General features: G+C 47.0%; 1 protein-coding gene across 3 annotated transcripts in view; it reads right to left on the bottom strand.

Annotated features, from left to right (window-relative positions):
• Window positions 1-13667: 13667 nt before the first annotated feature.
• PAX7 (paired box 7) overlaps window positions 13668-18524 on the bottom strand; it is a 102201-nt gene continuing 97344 nt past the window's right edge. For all 3 annotated transcript variants that reach the window (XM_082009408.1, XM_082009407.1, XM_082009409.1), the window contains 2 exons: window positions 17928-18174; window positions 13668-13905 (listed from right to left, as the gene is read on the bottom strand). In XM_082009408.1, the coding sequence (XP_081865534.1) occupies window positions 13790-13905; window positions 17928-18174 (363 nt within the window). In that variant the 3' untranslated portion in view covers window positions 13668-13789. The remainder of the gene's footprint in view (window positions 13906-17927; window positions 18175-18524) is intronic.

Genomic DNA, 18524 nt, shown 5'->3' with positions numbered 1-18524 from the left:
ACAGGACTGTGCAAAGCTGATAAAAGACCAAACCCAAGCCCTAAGCCAGCCCATAGTCCATGCGAGGGCTACGCTCGTGAGCTTGGGAAATGGAGTCTTTGCTTTGTGTGCTGGAGCTTTTCCTACAAGCCGTTTCCCAATTCCCCTCGCTGATAAGAGCGGGAAGGGTGCACCCAGCCCTGTGTGGCCCATCCTGATCATCCCACCATCCTGCTCTCTTTTCCCCCCCCCGCCAGACCGCTCCCGTCCTCTCCTTCTTTAGGAGATGGTGAGGAATGAAGAAAAAGCAAGGGGTCTCTTGAACTCATTTATGGTTCTAAATCCAGAGCATCTTCAGTGAAGTCGGGGTATTCAGTGTTTAGTTTTTACCTGGACAGTTAATAAGAGATCAGAACTGCCTCTTCTTCATATTTCAGGTGACAGGGGAAGTCAATACCGTGGCTGTGATGCAGTGGAGATCGCTAGAGCTAGCTCTGGCTCGTCGTTGGGGCTGAGCTGAGGCTCTACAAACTCAGTTCAGCTGTGACCTCAGCCTGAACCTCAATCCCAGCAGGTCAGCAAACCCGGTCCTGCCCCCAGCCCCGAGGAGCTATTGCAAATGATGCCCCCAGCGCACTTGGTGCACCGCATTTTGTTACTGGAGTGTAAAACAGGCAGGTCCAGCTTCTGTTAAAATGCTTTTCCTGACCAAATTCATAATAATTTCTCAGATGAAATTATGGATTGCATTTAAAACAAAACTCAGCACTTTTCTCCTCTGCTTATACATTTTTCTCAACTAAAATATGCTTGTTATTAAATACAAAGAGTTGCTAGATTTTCTAGATGAATATGAGAAAGTGTAAAAGAATATGTTAATAAAAAATAAATACATTTATAATGGGGGGGGGGGATAAGTTCCTGGCCACTCCTAGCATCCTTTGCCAGGTTGCTCCTGCCACAGGTAACTGGATTTCAAGTATTCACACTAAACAAGTCTCCAATCCTCCTTATTCATGAGCGTCCAAAACACTGAACACCATAACTTCCCTGCAGACAACTTACAAGACTTCCAAAATTTGGCTAAATATTCCACTTAGGTAATTAAGGAGCTGCACCAGCCTCAGACTGCCCAGGGGATGTTCACCTCTGCCGCCTGCAGCAGTCTTTTGCCAAACTCACCCGAATTTGCCAATTTGTATGAGGTTATTCCCCCCCGCAACATACTGTTGTGCTGAACACAGAGCGTGAATTTTCAGTAAGAAACTGCAGCACTCATATTTTGGGGGTAAAAATCTCAGAAACACGAATGAAGGTCCACAAACCTTGAAGCAACAAAGACTGGAAATACCACAGCGAGCTCCCCGCTCCCCACAGAGATGCTGCAAGCAAAGACACAGTTCTGGGGAGAGGGAGGGATGGAAATCACAAAGAAAAGTTATTCCATCGCACCCAAAGCAACGGTTACGCGCTGCGGAGGTGTTCGGTGAGAAACCTGTCTGCGCTGGAGCTTGGTTTTTGGACTTCAGTGGGACTTACCAGGGAGGACTGAGGAAGCGGGACAAACTCCATGCACGAGGTTCCTCAAGAACGCTCTCCACAGCATGACCACACACAAAAAGCCACAAACATTTTAACCTAAAGAGCTGGTCGCACCCACCACGAGGCCAATATTCAGCATTATCCCACCTCACACCGAGTCCCCATGCAAACAGCTTTAAATTCCAGCCACACAACAAAGCAAATAAGATGCCTCCCAGCCCAATCCTCCCAGTTTGTTATCCCAATATCCACAATACATCAGAAAACCCTCATCTCCATCAATTGTGTGCTGCAGCAAAGGCTACACCAGCTAATTTCAAGGCATCTTGAAGTTCTACAAACCTGACAGTGGTTCTTCCAGCACAGGACAAGCTCCTTACTCCTCCTCAGCTAAGGAACAGTGGTGCCAAACCTTGGGGCTTAACAACAACGACTTGCAGCTGTACACACACACACAGGTGTTTCCACCAGCAGCCTGCAAAGGCTCTTCTAAGGGACTCTGCTTCCCTCCTCAGCTGCAGAACATGCATAAACCTATTACACATTTCACCACCTAAAGATATTCGGTTGCCTTCTAGGTAACAATTTAACCACAGCACACACCCACCTGGTAAAATAGTCCTATGAGGCATTTTATACAGGAAATAAAAAAGGACCAGTCTGATACCAAAGCACGGGACAACATCACTAGTTTTCAGGCACAGTTCATTCTCCTGATCCACTAATGGCCTTTAATTTAAGTATAGACTAAATAAGAGTGCGGGTTAGGCAGGAGGACAAAGGGACTGAGTTTGAGAGCAGTTCCAGCCCGACACCAGCCCACACACCATCAATAGGTGTCTAGATGTGATGCTACAAGCCCCCAGCAGTCAGCATCACTATAAATCGGGGTGGGTTGGTGAAATCTCGACAGAGGCACCCTACCATTAGCTACTCGAGTATGAAATTTTACCCAAAATAATTGTCCTAATGTTTCAGAGCCGGGTGTCCAGCTCCTATTCTGATCCCCACAGTGGGTTTTCTTGAACATTGAAGGGAGAAAGAAATCATGGCATCGTGTCGGCACAAAAAATATTCAGCGTGGGTAAACCTGGTTGAAGGAAACCAGCAGAGCATCTGGCACTGCTCCTTTGTAAAGGCTCCTTGCAACGGGGCAGGCGTCGGGGCCGCTCTCGCCCACCGTTCTCTCCCCACCGAAGTCCACCTACTCTTGCAAACTTCCCCGTTGTCATTTCTTTTCTTCTCCTTCCCGCTCCACGGGCAAGCGCGTGGGCCACAATTTCTCTGATTCGCCTTGTATCTCCAACTGTAAAAAGAGAACATAATGGAAAAATAATTAAAAAATAAAAGAGAGGAATAAAAATCATAATTTTAAAGGAGAAAGGGGAGGGAGGCCAGGAGATCTGCAGAGCTAGTAGATAACCAGCAGATGTGATTTTTGCAGATAAGCGTAGTAATTTAGATAAATCTGGAGGCTTTAGAGCCTTTCGCTTGCGTTCCTTTTCTTTCTGTCTGATATTTTTTTCAATTTTATCTCACAAGTCAAGAGGAGGGGGAGTGAGAAGGAGGGGGGGGGGGGGAAGCTTAATCTTTGGGTAGTTTTTCTTTTCTTTTTAATGTGTTTTTCCCCAGAAGGTGGGATAATGTGAGCCGCTCTCCCCCCCACGCACACACACACACACGAACATGCACACAGAAGCTGGGGCTATGTTTTTTAAAAGCGGTGGACAAAAATCAAAATATTTGAAAATGTATTTCATGGTAATTATGTCATATTTCATGGACTGATGCCACTACTGAAAGAGAGCCTGAATGCCTTAATTTGTATAGAAATTGTAATCATTTGTTCATTTCAAGGTGAAAATTGCATTTTTTAATTTAAATTGTATCCTGCGTGATAGTCTATTATCTAGTAAAATTGTCTCCATGTCTGAATGCCTTATATGCAGCTGCAATGCTTGTTACAAATCCAGTTATATTCATAAAAGCTTTGTCAACGTCTCGGGAAATGTGAACAGTTTCTTGTGGGTTTCTTCTCTCTCTTTTTTTTCTTTTTTACCCTTTTCCCTCCCATTCTCATTCTCCCTCCCCTTCCCCCTCAGTCTTTTTTTTTTTCCCCCAGTTGAAATAAACCCATATCTACTATTAATAATAATTAGCCTGGGTATACACAAAAGACAATTCTGTGTGGAATAGGGTGAGGGACATGCAGAAAGCATTCAAGATCCCTGCTTATTTATTTATTTCTCAGCGAGCCACCTCAAGGTTGCACATTGCTGAGGAATAAGGGACGAGAGAAGAGAAAGTGCAAGATAAAGGAGGGCAATAAGATGAGGGGTGAGGTTTTGTGCAGCTCCTGTAAATAAAACTCAGCCATGAAGGATGGCACGGGCAGGCAGGGGCTGAGAGAGACTTGCACGGACGCGCAAGAGAGAGATTTAAGTGTTTGGGAGATTTGGAGCAGGGTGGAAGGGAGGTAGAAGGTCACTTTTCTTCCAGCCCCTGGTTTTGAAAAAGCCCTAATTTTTTATATCGTGATACGTCTTACCCTACAGTGAATCGCAGCCTTCTCTCTCCTGGTGTCTGGTTTGATCCCCAGTGTGATCTAGGGATGCCCAGAGTTTGCTGGAGGAGAAACAGAGTCTGAGAAGTTAACCATGGTGTCCAAGATCCCCTGAAGTACCAGTAAAAAGCCAGATCTCCTAACCTGCTGTCTTCTGCCATGCTCACCACGTATTTCGAGCTCTCTTGCTGTTCTGCAAGAGGGAATTCGGATAGAGTGATTCACAAGGTGCTCTTCTGGGCACCCTCAGCTGGGTTCTGCTGCACCCACAGAGAACAGTCCTTCTCCCCACCTCTCTGACCTTTCCTGGGAAGGCGGAGATGGATGCGCCCGCACCTCAGCCTCCTCGCCTTCCACTCCTGCTTCAGCCAAAGAGCCGAGGACACCCTACCTCCCAGCACCCTGCTGTTCTGGGAAACCTCCAAAAAGTCAGAAAAAAAGAGTAGAAATGCTGGAAATACTGGCCCAAGGATGCACAGCATTAGGGGATGGACTTACAGGAATGTTACAGGAATGCAGGATGAGCTCACTGGCTAGTGTAAATCAGCAAAACCAGTTAACATTCAGGGCTGCTTTGCACCAGGTGAGAATGTGGCCCGCCCGGGACAGGATATTAATTATATTAATCCTTAAAAAAGAAAGAAATGGGCCTCACAAGGAAATCCTTTTTCAGTCATTTAATTCTCTTTCACACACCTCTCCCTGCTCAGAATACCCTGATTTTATGCAGGTCCACAGCCCATTATAATAAACTTCTCTACACCTATTCTGAAAAGAAATTAGTCATGAAATACTGCAAAGCTAAAGACTGCTGAGCCAAATTTGCCGGCACAGTCGCTGTCTGACAGTAGCTGTAACCACTGAGATGAGCAGCAACGGATCTAAACACGGGTCATGAGATGGGTCTGGCCTCCGAGGCAGGCAAATATGCCCTGAGGATTAAGACTTGGAAAGGGGGGTACCAAAATGCTGTTAGCACGGCAGGTCATGCAGGGATGCATTCGGTTAGGCATGCTTTACGTTCATGTGTGGGTGTCTTAGGATTTCTGCAATCATGCCTTTTGCAGCTTCATGTGTAATCCCTCCAGTCCATCAGAGAGATTTAGCAGGTGTAAAAAGCTAAAATACCTGTAGGTAAAATACAAGGTAGACCCTGCATCCAAGGGGATGTTGTAGGGCAGGAGGCACCACTCATGAAAAGTGATGGAGCTGGAAAGAAGCAAGTAGCACACGGAGCATGGTGGAATTGTCCTCCCAAAAAAGATGTGTCAATGCATTCCTCATCCCCTCTGCCTTGCTATCCAACAGGTTGCATGAGCTGTACGCAAGACATCCGAATTTATTTCACTGGGAACTTACAGCGGTGTTTGAGTCCGAGGGGAAAGGCTGATATTTTCCAGTGAATTGAGTTCCTGCCATAAGCAGGACCTAGTGTGCACAGGATGGGTGCTCCGCACTTCCCAAAAAGGCACTGATGCCTTTTGGAGCTAGGCAAAAATCACGAGCCAGTTTTAAAAGTCTTGGTGTGCTGCTTTAAAGAGCGCGGACTGGTGTTTGGGGAGTTAGATAAGAGAGCAAAGTGCTGGGCACATCTTCCAAGTTTTCCTTGGGAATTCCCTAAATTAGGCATCACCTGCATACAGTCATGGTACCTGGGTCCTACTTTGAGAATGTATTTTCAGCATAAATACAAAACCAAACACTAAAGCCCACCAAAACCTCTCATACCATTCACACCTGGCAGGGCTAGGCTTTCCGCCTCTTGCTTCTCTAATATTTATCACACCCTGCTTGAGATTTAGGGACTGGTCAGTTGAGACATGAACTAGATTCAGACACTTAAACCAACGTGATCCTGCATAAGTCACTCAGCCTCCACCTATCTGTAAATCAGCTTTCAAAACCATTGCATTACAGTGATGCTGGAAAAGGCAACACGATGGAAAAGAGAAGAAATTAAAGCTGGTTTAAACATCTTTTTCCAAAACATATTCTTTTATAATAAGGATCTCTTCAAAATTATTTTAATTATTCGGTTTTTAATAAGGAGAAAGGAAGAAAATTTTCTGTTTCTTTAGTTTTATCTTAGATAAAAGGGTTTTAAATCTCAGGTTAGTAAGGCAAAAATACTTTTCTTCCCTTCCAGGTTGTTCTTCTCTTTTCTTGTTCATCTTTTTTAAAATGAAACAGAAACATAAAAGTGGAAACAACCTCAATATTTAAAATATTTTTATCTATTCCTCATATTTCCTTGAAGAAAAATCTTGGTGAGAATGTCCAGGAAAATAATGTAAGCACATTCAACTTTTTTTTGAGTAATAAAAAGAAAAGTGCTAGTTACGTTGCCAAGTGCTTCTGCCCTTTAAAACTACATAGCAGACATATACATATGTGTGTGTGTGGTAAGCGCATGGGCAATGGCTCAGGCCGCAGAGGGCTGCAGAGGGCTTTGCTGGAAGCCGGAGGGAGTACGTGTGAAACCCAAATAAAAAAAATAAAATTGAAATACAAAGCAGAGCAAGGAAAGGCGCACAGAGTTAGACCCCAGCGGGGCAGACCAACAGCCCCTCTCACGCAAGACGCAGGCGGCCGTATGCAACACGCCCGTACCTGCGGGTCAAGTCCAATGCCACGGGACCAACATGGACACGATGCAGTGACTGGGGTCAGCACCCCATCTCCAGGCTGCAGGATGCAACACGTGTGCAAAAGTTAGCAGCTGGTGTCAAATTGACTTGAATTTGATTTATCACTGGCTTATCGGAAGATTAAAGTTGACGACAGCTTAGAGCCATAATTGACCGGCAATACTTGTCGCGGGAGCTGTATCGGCCTGAGCAGCTCCCTTGTGGGCTAGCTTGCGCCCTTGATGTCTTTCAGAGGGCAACGGATCGACTCTAGCAAGGCCTGGGAAATATCCTGCGCTCCTCAGATAAGGTTTGAGTTGCTAGGAGAGAGGACGAGGAGCTCAGGGAACGGTTGAGGGCAGTGTTGAAACGCTCGCAATTGCAGGGCTGGCAGCAACGGAGCCCAAACGTGACCATTGCTGGAGCAAAGTCATTTCTGGGAGGGCTGGCAAGGAAGCACAAAGCTGCTACTTTTCAGCAGCAGGCCAGCATAGATTTAAAAACAGGGACGGGGCTAGAAATATTGCTGTCCTGTTTTAGGGCTCCTGGAAAATAACAGTCCCTTCTTCTACAGACCCCTCCATGGAGGAACACACAGTGTGGCTGGCTTGGCCTCTGCCAAAACACGCCAGCTCTGGGGTGAAAATCAAGCGCTGCTAGTGAGCACAGATCTAAGGTGGGAAGGGGGGTTTTGGTGTGGGTAAAATTTGCAGACGCCCAATACAATTCCCCCAGGATGCAGCTAGGAAGCTGGGGCGACCAGCCCTGCTCTGATGGCTGAGTTTACGGTTACGGTTCTTGCACAAAGGTGAGCCTCTCCATTTCATAATTATCACCAAAAAAGGGGTTTCTGGTGGCACAGTGCCCTTGGCATCATGCAAGAGCAGCAGTTTCCAGCCTTTTCCCCATTTGGAGCTCTGTAATATTTTCCGGGGGTCCCCACTGAGGCCCTCAGAGCGCACCAAAGCTTCAGCCTGTGCAGCTCTCGCATGCCCAGAGCTGCCCCAGCCTTGGACCAGGCACCCCGCAGCCCCCCAGCACACTGCCCCACTGCTGGGGTGGCCAGCCCTTGGCTCGAGTGTCCTCCATTTTCCCATTTTCCTCCCAAATGTGAATGACCCAGGCAGCAGGAGTAGGCAAGGAGTGGAGCCGCACCCACACTTTTCACCCGCACTAGGACAGGCTCCGCTGCCCAGTGTTTCTTTTTCTAGGACTGGAGGAGACTTTTCTGGCTCAGTAAGGGAGGCTGATTTTCTTAGCAAAAACTCTTTCCCTCACGCTGACGGAAAGGAAAGCTGTGACCTGAGGGTAGCTTTGCTGGGCACTAACAGTTTCAGAGTCCCGCCGTGCCCACGGGACTGCAGGTGACACCGCACAGCTTCCAGTGAAGGTCTCTGCCTACACCCAGGGCTCCGGGCACCGGCTCAGTATTTCTTCAAAGACATAGTGCCAAGGGGAGCAGGATGGTGTTAAGAAGGGCTGTCAGCAAGGGCTTGATAAGGGGCTAGCTCTGCTGCTAGCCACGACCAGCAGTGTGCACGTGAGGTGAGGAACGCTGGTGCTAGCAGAGTTTGCAAATGCCCTTGTTCCTCCGCTGAGCTTTCTCGTGCCAGTGGGAGACTCCAGGCTGGCAGATTGCTGCCTCTTTTGCTCACAAAAGCAGCACCTCCTCATACAGTTGCTACGTCTTACCTAACGGTGATTTCATCTGGGTTTGGGAAGCTGGTTAGCTCCCGTGGACTGATCCCTCTGCTGAGAGGCAACCATTAAAAAAACCCCAGCAACTAATTAGGCTAGTTTCTGCGTGCGGATATTCGTCCAGCATGACTTGGATGAAGATCAACTTATTTTACAGAGAGCCAAAACGTCTTCAGATGGGAACGGCTTCTGAATTCAGTGCTTTGTTTAAAAGCAAAACGCTTTATTACCGATTGCCGAAGCCCCGAGCCATGTATCCTCCGTAGAGTTTCAAAATATTTTTCCGCTCGTTGATGCTGTGCTTTGGCCTTTAACGAAAGCCAGGTGCCTGCAGAGCTTGGAGTTAACACGGCAGCCCGGTCCCACCCTGGCCTGCGCAGCCTGCCTTCCTCGGCCCGTGCAATAGCGTGCTGAAAATGAATACATAAAGAAATGGTTGTGTTTAGAACAGGCCAGGTAATTGTTCTTCCCCTGTGAAAAGTCACAGTGAAATTAAATGTTTTATTTATTTACGTAGCTTTTCCATGTTTTCATTAATGAATGAAGCAGACGATTTTGCTTTTTAGCAAAAACATCTGTAGTTTGTATGTGTGTGTGAATATTTTTGATTTACCAGCTTTTCCCCTTCTGCTTGGCACACTGCAGAGCAAGTTACGCAAACAAGCCACCCAAAGACACTTTTAATCCTTTTTTTTTTTAATGTATAACAGTTATGCCTGAGTTACAGAGAGACACCTACAGGCAGCAGGTAGTTAAAGCAAATACCAGTTTCTCTTTCTACTATACTACTCCATATAGCTGAATAAATTATGGTGCGATTATATATATACACACGCACGCAGGCACACACGCGCACGCACACATACTCACACGCAGGCATACACATGGAGCAAAATGGCTATGAGTCAAACACAGAAGCAACATATCCGCAGTTACTAGGAATAAGGAATGTCCTATAGTGCTATGTAGATATTCCCCAGGTGGGTATATGGAGGTGTTAGGGATGACGGGTTAGAAGCATTAAATACACAAAGTCTCTGAGCGACAGGAGCCAATCTGCTGAGTTACTGGACACAGTGAGGGAATGTCCATCTTGTGGTCTCAGGACGGCGCTGAGAGGTGAAGGCAGGGGCACGGGAGGGCCGTGGGGAGGTAAAAGAAATCTACTCAACGCTTTTCCTTTCCCCCAAGGGTGGCAGTTCTCATCAGCTGGCATGGAAGAAACGTCAACCTGAGAGAACGTCTCTGGAGCGTGTCCCTTCGCTTGGTAGTTGGTTTGGATGAGGTGCAGAACAGTTTTTGGATTCCCAGGCACCCTCAGAGTCACTAGTAGTTGAGTATCTGCACAGTCCCTGTTTGGTCTGCTTCGAGCGACCACGACCGCACGTTCTTCAGGGTCCCACTGTCTAATGCTTGTCTGCTGCCAATTGCTACTCTTCCATGCTCAGTTTTTTTTCGCCTTCAAGGCACCTCCATCTGTTCTGTTCCCCCTTCCCCGTCCCACCTCACCCCCTGCATTTGTCTCTTTTCAGCAGAACTGAGGTTGGCAATCCATAAAACAAAACAAACAAAAAAAAAACCTTGGACTTTCATACATGAACGTACCTTAAAACAAAACAAAACAAAGAAACCAAAAAAATCTCCAAATCAAACCCATCCCACCCCAAGGATTCTGGAATGTATTTTGAAAACACACAATAGGCAAATTTCTACAGTTCATCCCCCCTCCCCCCCTTTTTTTTTTTTTTTTAACTAGCACGGCACTCACTGTGTTTTTAGTATAAAAAAATGTCAACTTTCTATAAACATACAGCACATGACCAAATTTCCAACTAATGTACAAAGTGCGACCACGAGGGAAAGGTCAGAGAATAGCTACTTGCGCTAGCATGGGGCGTTTTTTGTATTCCTCTAAGAAGTCTATTTACAGCAGTGCCCGGGTGTTCCTGGACTTTCTGGTGAAGGTAATTGGCAAATAGGTTTCTACAGTGCTCCCTCTTTTTAATACTTTTTACTGTCGGGGTCCTGCACTCTACGCTGAGCGCAGCTGAAGTTCTCCTTGACAACACGCTCGCGGCGAGGACCAACTCTCCACTGTTGAGGGGTGCTTGGGAGACGTGTAGGGATGCACGGGAGAATAGATACGGCTGGGAGAAGAGAGCTGACAGGTCTTTGCAAGCAGCGGACAAGCAATTCTCATGACAAACTGAAACTTTCCTTCTAGTTTAGCAGGCAGCTAGGAATGCATTTGGTCAGAAATTTCAGTATAAAGAACAAGGGATTGCAACTGTCTGGGGAAGATACGGGGCCAACAATCACCTTCTACAAACTCCATTTTCCAGTGACAAGGACAATGTAGATTTGAAGATGCTCCCAGATGGGGTGATTATTGGGATTTGGCCTCTAAAATACTACTAAACGTGGCACACAAGAAAATCACGTGCTCTGTTGTTTTAGCAGTCAGCTCAGAATGATACTGAGACACAGGAGCAAATTCAAACAGGTGCTTCAGTCATTTATCCCCAGGCTGCTGTCTATCTTGGAGACATCCTTGCTCTCACCCTCGATCCCTCAGTTCAGGTGTGGCTGAAGGTTACTGTTATTGGGAATGACATTTAAGCCAGGACTGGAATTCAAAAGGGAATTCCTGATCTTCCTTAGACCCACTGTAACGTGTAAGCAACATAAACCAGCGTCTTTTGTTGCTTTCTGAGATCTCAAACTGGTGCAAAGCCCAGAGAGTGCTTCAGATAATGCAACCGGTCCAAGGCATTTTGGGTCTTCAGTCACTTCAAGGAAATCGGTACCTTTGGCCTCACCTATTCATCCAGCTGTAGGTGCTATATAGTGCCCTGAGAAAAGATGCGAAGAATGCAAGCTTCAAGCACTTCAAAAGCTTTGTGATCCAAGGAAAGTCTTTCACAAGTAGAAGGAAGTTTTACATGTGACACAGCTGGACAAGCAGAGGCTGAATGGGGATCTCTGGAGCAAGCAAAACAGCCTCTGGATGCAGATGTCGCACCGCACAGAGCTTCTGCACAGAAACATGCGTGTGAGAGGCAGAGTAGCCAAGCTGGTGTATTAATGTGCTTTTAGGAATGTAGGGCAGGCTCTGTCACAGCCGTAAAGCAAAGCTGATGAAAGCCATATGTGTCTCTGATAGGATGCTGAGCAATGTAAGAAGCAAAACTCTGCTTTGGTCAGAACAGGTACTTGTCCACATGGCTCAAGAGAAAGTGGCTTAGTGGCTCATGATAAATGATGCTGGGGCAAGGCAGGGGATAGTTCCCCACAAAAATGTTGTTTCAGCTGCAAAAACAAGATCAGATTATTTAAGAAGAATGGAAGCAGCAGGAGCAACAGAAGAGAGCACAGGAGAAGTGTCTCCTTTAACAACCTAGGAGCATATGCTAGACTAGAACTCATCCAGCCACGCGGTCCCTCATTATTGCCAGTGGACAAAAGCAGACATTCGTTATGCCAAAGCAGACTTATAAAATAGTGTGTTATAAAACCTAACAGTCTGTAGATGACTTTAAGTACTGCCTGTTGCCATTGAACTTTACACAGCAGCTACTGGCTGGCACAGTCTGGGCATCGGGGTGGTTATCTCAGGGTCAGCTTTCCTTGACTCCTCCAAGCCAAATTTCAGCACATTCTTGAAGTCAGCCCTCTCAACAGAGGAAGGTAACGGGAAAAAAGTCTATAATATTAGACACTTGCTTAAGAATCATCAAGGATCATCACCATATGCAAAAGGGAAACTACTTAAAACCCCACATGGGTCATGACTTAGCAATAACCCCTTATTATTGTTGGCTGCTTTTATCTGAGCAGTGTGATGAGCAGAATCATGAGTCGATACAAAAGCGAGAGCACTGGCTGCTACAGAAAAGCAGGGTGATAAATCCAGAAAACTAGATCTGGCTTGGAGGGAGAGAGGCTCCACCCCCAAAATGAAAAGCAGAGGGAAGAGACTGAGAATTGTACAGAACAGTGCATGAAATGAGAGGAACGAGGGAAGAACCAGGAGGATGGACAGGGGCAAGCATTTCTCTTGGTAGCTACAGGATAAAGAACGCTGTTGGTAAGGTAAACCTTTTCCTGCAGTATGAATAGGTGCAATGTTGCAACTGAGAGCACCTTTCCTTCCTAGCTGCTGTTAGAAAGATTCCTCAGGTCATCTCCCCTCTGACTCCATGGCCACATCCATCCCTCAGTGAGAGGCAGTTGTGGGAAAGCACCTTCAGAACACACACCATTTTCTTTCAGGTGGCCCTTCACTTGTCTAAGAACCTGGCTTTGCATACTGACCCCTCCAAGCAGGCAGCTAACGAACAACTCTGACTCTTCCCTCTCTTGTCTTTGCTCTCATGGCCAGCTTCTCTCTCGCTGGGTGAAAGAAGGGCCAGGGACAGTCCTCGCCCTTCTTGACTGGATGGGCAAAAGCTCCGACGCGATTGGGTGTATCTGATGCCCTTCCTTTGTGCGTGCAAGGCCAGCGTTGGCTATCGCATCTCCTGCTGCTATCTGATGCCCGTGTCTTTTCAGCAATAATCAGGTCTAAATTGGTCCCTATGAGGAAAAGTAAATGTTGCTCATGCCTGTGCCCATAATAATCTCCAGTCCTCATGCAGCAAATTACATTTACACTTTCCAAAGGTCCCAGGCTGGACGGACTTACATCCTGCCCCTGCTTAGCAGCAGTCTGGCCTGCTTCGGCCCTGCTTTGGGAAGCCATCAGTGAGAACGGAAGGGTAGAGTGGGGTGGGGAAATTTGCTGTCATTTTAATATATGTTTTTTCTGGTTTTGTTTGTCTTCGTGGTGGGGTTTTTTTTAAAACAAGTTCTTATATTTGGTCCATAGGTCTTCTGTGGTCCCGAATTAGATCATCCTTAACGATCAGCTTGGTTATTCCTTCCTATACAACATTCACCAAATTTACAGCAATGGAAAGAAAAGGAAGCAAAACAAAACATTTCTTTTTTTACAAAGGAAAAGAGATCAATTTGGCTTGGACTATGCCAACTACCTAGATCAATGGAAAGTCCTTACGTATGGGCAAAATGCCATGGCCAGGTAGGTTAGAGGGAGGGCATGAACTCAGGGTTAATAAATGTACCCAACATTGTCTCTGGCCACAGGGGGAGTCAGGTCACAGAGGCCAGGCTTGCCTCTGAGAAGTGTGCTCTGGGAGGAGCTGGATACTTGGAGAGCCCTCCCCCTCTTTCCCGTCTCCTTCACAGCTCAAGTTGGTGCAAGGTGGAAGGGAATTGGGAAGAAGTAGGGTCCGGGTACACGTAGATCCCTGGAAGGCTGGTGGTGTTTTCTCCAGTGGTACCAAGTTGCTGGAGTGGGTTGTTGGCACAGTCGGACTCTTCAGTAAGCTTGGCCTGTCTCTACTGGTAGGAGGCCCAGAACGGCTGAATGTTCTCCCAGCTTCATCCTACGCTGTGTAGACAGACTCACGTTCTTGGCCAAATAATCAACAGCGGCTGAAGAGGAGGGGAAAAAAACAGGAGGGTGAGAAAACAGCACAACAGGAGGGTTAGCATTTAGCGGAAATTAGGCATTCGGCATCAAAGGGCGTGTAACCAACAGACCCTGAAGACTGACTCTTACAAAGAGTAATGCAGTGGTTGTCACAGACACGAGAGCCCTGCTGCACTCCTACGAACGACTGCAAACAGATGATGGTCCTGCCAGAATCGCCTGACAGGAGAGACACTGCTGGGGTTAAGCACAGCTGCAGAGTGCAGAGTGCAGTCCCTTGAATCTCTCCGTGAACCTACTGAAAAGAGCTAAAATTCTACTTCTGCCATGGAAAATGGTGTTTCCAGAGGAGCTGCCTGAAGACAAGCCTGAGCACAAAGCCAGTGGGGTAAGCCTTCCTGCCTCACTTCCCTGTATCATCTCACGTGCGCTATCCTGCACCCAGTGATGCTGTTGTAAATGATTGCAGAGATTTCAGCGGAAGCTCACGACATCTGGACAGGGCTTGAATCCGACTCATCTGCCATGTGCTGACTCATCTCTGTGAGCTCTGCTGCCTGCCTTCATCCATCCTTCCTAAGGGAAACCGCTTTGCTTATCTCCATCTGGGTGGGAAACGCAGCCACAACTCCTGAGGCGATGCGTGAACCTCTATCCCAGCTCGCCTGACTGCCCCATGGTCTGAGGGGGAAGAGGGCTGGGGCAGGATGGTGACATTGCTCATTAGCTGAGCTTCAGTCAAAGTCTCTCCCTTTCACTAGCTTTAATGTCTCAAATTAGATTAATAAGGAGCTGGCAGGAGATGTACAATCGGTGCCAATGAGTAAACAAATTTCAGCCATCAACGTCTTGTCAGACGCTTGCCCCAGAGGAGGTCCCTTCCAGACACAAATTCTTATTAGACTTGTCATATCTATTAGAATTCCTTTCACGCTTCTGCGTTCCATCACCGGCATCATTAACACAACTCCGGCCTTTGGGAACCGCAAGGACCACATTAATCTGGCATCTCTGCTCCTCGCCGGCTGGGACAGCACAGGCTGTGCAAGCGCTGGCAGGCTGGCGCGCTGGAAGCGAGCAGGCTCGGCACAGGGTGAGTTATCCGGGGCCGAAGCAAGGCCTGCTGGGGAGCACGGCTTCTGCAAGCGGCACAGTCTGAAAGCAGCTCAGTTAAAGCGGAGCTGGCACACTGGCTGGTGCTCCTCAGGGACTGGATCCTGGAGTAGCTCGACTCAAGCTCGACTCAAGCGCTGGGCTCTGTAATGTTGCATTATAGCTTCAAGGGGGCTGTACATAGGATTAGACCCCAAGCTATGGCTCTCGTCCGGACCTTATCTGCTTGGTCTCCTGATATTTAAGATAACCACATTAAATAATGTCTTTGAGAGGCTGTAGGTAAAGAGGAAATTCACTCCTCGGACACGCTGCATGTGCGTGTGTGTGGTTGTGCCTCTGTGTCTGTTGTCACCTGTGCTCTGGGTGAATTCAGGCGGGTGCTTGGGAAAGGAGGGAGGGGAACGGTCGGAGCCGGTCATCCTGCTCTGAGCAGCACCCAGCAAAATGGATATTTGTTGGCAATCCCATCTTTCTAAAAAAAACACGCTCATCTCCCAGTATGGCTTTTTGTGCCAGTGGGAAGAGTTCAGAGGCACCATGGTATCCCACGTCTGAAGTCAAAGATATGGTTTGTTGGTTTAATACAGCAGAAGCCAAAATAAAACCGGAAACTTACTGAAAGCACTCTGGGTGTTTATTTGCATATGTGAGAGAGAAAGTACGTCTGGTTTTGTGCTTCTAAAATAGGGAATAAGGAGGGGAGAAGCGGGGGGAGAGAGAGATTCTCTGTAGGCCAGGTCCAAAGCCTATCAAAGCTACAGAGCTCTTATTTACAAGCCATGGTTATGTCCCCTGTTATACAGAGCCTGCCCCCACCACAACCACCCCAATTTTTATTATACCAGCATTCACTAAAAAGAGTTTTGATACTTTTTGCCGCATCGTTGAAGGAAGAAAAGAATTATTTAAATTGAACATCAACAAATACTGATCTTGTGGAGGTCACCTCACACCGATCGGCAATTAAATAGCATTTGAAAAGAAGCAGTGAAGAATTAAAAAGCAGGAGGGATTAGAAGTATCTGCCAAATACGACATGCACCGAGAAAGACAAGAAAAAATGTTGTTATATCAAGGTCAACTTCATGTAAGTGATTCCTCTAACAGGACTAATTACCAATGAAAACTGTTTCCTCGCATAGAGATTATTATAAATGGGGCTCATTATAAGAAAGGTTTATAGTGAAGTGGACTTACATACTGCCTGTACAGAGCTGTAAATACAAATATCTATACATATACGTGCACGAATGCAGAATTTTCTGCTTAACATAGACCCCACCTTAGAACAGCTACAGTTGGTTTGTGCTGCATCTGCCATGCAGCTTGGCATTGGCTTTGGCTGTAAGACTTGCTGTCATGCTGAGTGTGACTCCAGCTCCCAGCGCTGGGAAGCAGTGGCACTACTGATGGTGTGTGAGAGAGTTTCACACCTACCTTCCTTGCCCCGGCAGGAAAAACACCTTCATGACTAGCTACCTGCGTGTCTCTAAGGCACGGGACACGTCTGGACTAACTCTGTCAAGCACGCAAGACTTGCTGCTGGGCACAGGCCCGTTGGCAGGCTGGACTCTCATGACTATTAACAGGAAAACATTCCAGTTCCGAACCAAGCCCAGTGGGCTCTAAACTGGGCTTGTAAATTTAATGGGTGTCTAGCAGAAAAGAGTGTGCTGTGCGACAGAAATCAAGAAAGTGGGGCAAATAAAACTACATAAATAAGGCTGTGTGAGAAGTTTTTCATTGCCATAAGGAGAGGCCCAAGTAAAAATTCCTGTAGCAAACCAAGACAAACCCTTCTTTCTCTTTCCTTCTCCTTTGCTGGTCTCTCTCTCTCAGAAAACATAGCTCGTCCTCCTTATTTTATTTTTTACACACATGGGTGTGACTAACGTCTTGCCCAAGGGAATCTTTATTGGAAATACATGGTATTGGAATTTGTTTAAGATTTTTATCAATAGCACGTGTGTCCAGCCTCACATCCAGAAGCGAGGGGAAGGTCAAGGGGTCACAGATCAAACTCCCGAAAAACAAAAAAAGGAGGGGTGGGGGGAAGCTGCTATTGATCCCGTCTACTGCCACAGCCGGTTCTCATTTAGCTGTAGAAGTTAAAGACATTAAAGGGCTGTGACGGAGAGGGGAATAAAAAGCCTCAGCCAAATGGAAGGAAAGGTCACTGAGGACAAGCTATGGGCAAGCAGGAGCGCTCCCGGAGGAAGAGGATGCACCTTTAACCCTCCACGGATCACTCTCTCACAACACCACACTTATTATTAGTTTAACACCGGCAGGTGAGCCCTTTGCCAGGCTCGCTGGTGTTTTTGTGACCCAACCATTCTGGAGGAGAAACCGACCCTCCCAGGGTTTCTCTGCATGTAGGGTCTAAGATTTGGGTTCAGGATTACAACTCCAGCCTCACTTCAGCTTTTGCAGAACCCCAGCCCAGTTGCCAGGAATTGGCTTAACATATTTTGTAGCAAAACCTCTGAGCATGGACTCAGCCCTTACCTTATGGAGGGCAGGGGAAGAAGCGACACATATAGTTCTGCATCACTAAGGGATGGCATTAAAATCCCAGCTTTCCTTTGGCTGAGCAGGGTGAACACATTGTAGGGCTTTTGGAGAAGCAAGAATTGGAGATGGGGAAGGAGAGAGGCCCTTTTCTAATAGAAATTTTACCTAATATGTTTCAACTGGGACTTTCGAGTTGGACTGCTGTCCAACTTTCGAGTTGGGGAGGCTGTGCAGAGTAATCTCCATTTGTGTCTGGTGAGTAGATTCCCTTTTTCTCTCTAGATGGACAGATTTCTATGGGAATCCCTTCCAATACAATATTCATGCCTTCTTAACATTCTCTCGCTCTCTCCTTCTTTTCCCTGTGCAGGGGGAATACAATCAGTGCACTTACTTTGTCCATACTGTCCGTATTGGTAGCCAGCCACGGGATCCACACTGTAACTGGTGGTGCTGTAGGTGGGAGGACAGTAGGACTGGGAAGTCGGGAGGCTGTCCACGGACTTGATGGAGTCGCTCCGCTGGCTGCAGCTGGCAGAGATGGAGTTGGTGGTGTCCAAGCCACCGTGAAGGGGAGAGATGGAGAAGTCAGCCTGGGGTTGCGGAGGAACCCCGCTGGGGTTGCTCAGGATGCTCATCACCTGGAGAAATACAGGTGACAACACATCAATGTCTGGAGGAGAAAGGGTATGTGTGCAGCTGCCTTCATGCATACCAGGGAGAAACAGTCTACATAGAGCGGTGTTCTATCAGTATAATATACAATATCAATATTCGTTTGGCCAGGCTGGAGAAGCAAGGCCTGCTTCCACCAAGTAACAACAGACAGACCCCACAGTCAGCTCCTCTGGCTCCAAACCTTTATTTGAAAGGCCTTAATAGGGATAACTGAGAAGTTCCTTCACAGCACACTCAATCTTTGGTCTCTCTTTGCTGACCTGCCAGCAATGTTAGCTGTGCTGTTCAGAATGAACACTGGAGAAAGGAATAA

This window comes from Phaethon aethereus (assembly GCF_964289735.1).
Source record: "Phaethon aethereus genome assembly, chromosome: 21".
In the NCBI taxonomy this organism is placed as follows: Eukaryota; Metazoa; Chordata; class Aves; order Phaethontiformes; family Phaethontidae; genus Phaethon; species Phaethon aethereus.
Note: the sequence above shows the minus strand (reverse complement) of the source record. Positions and strands in the feature narration are given on the sequence as shown.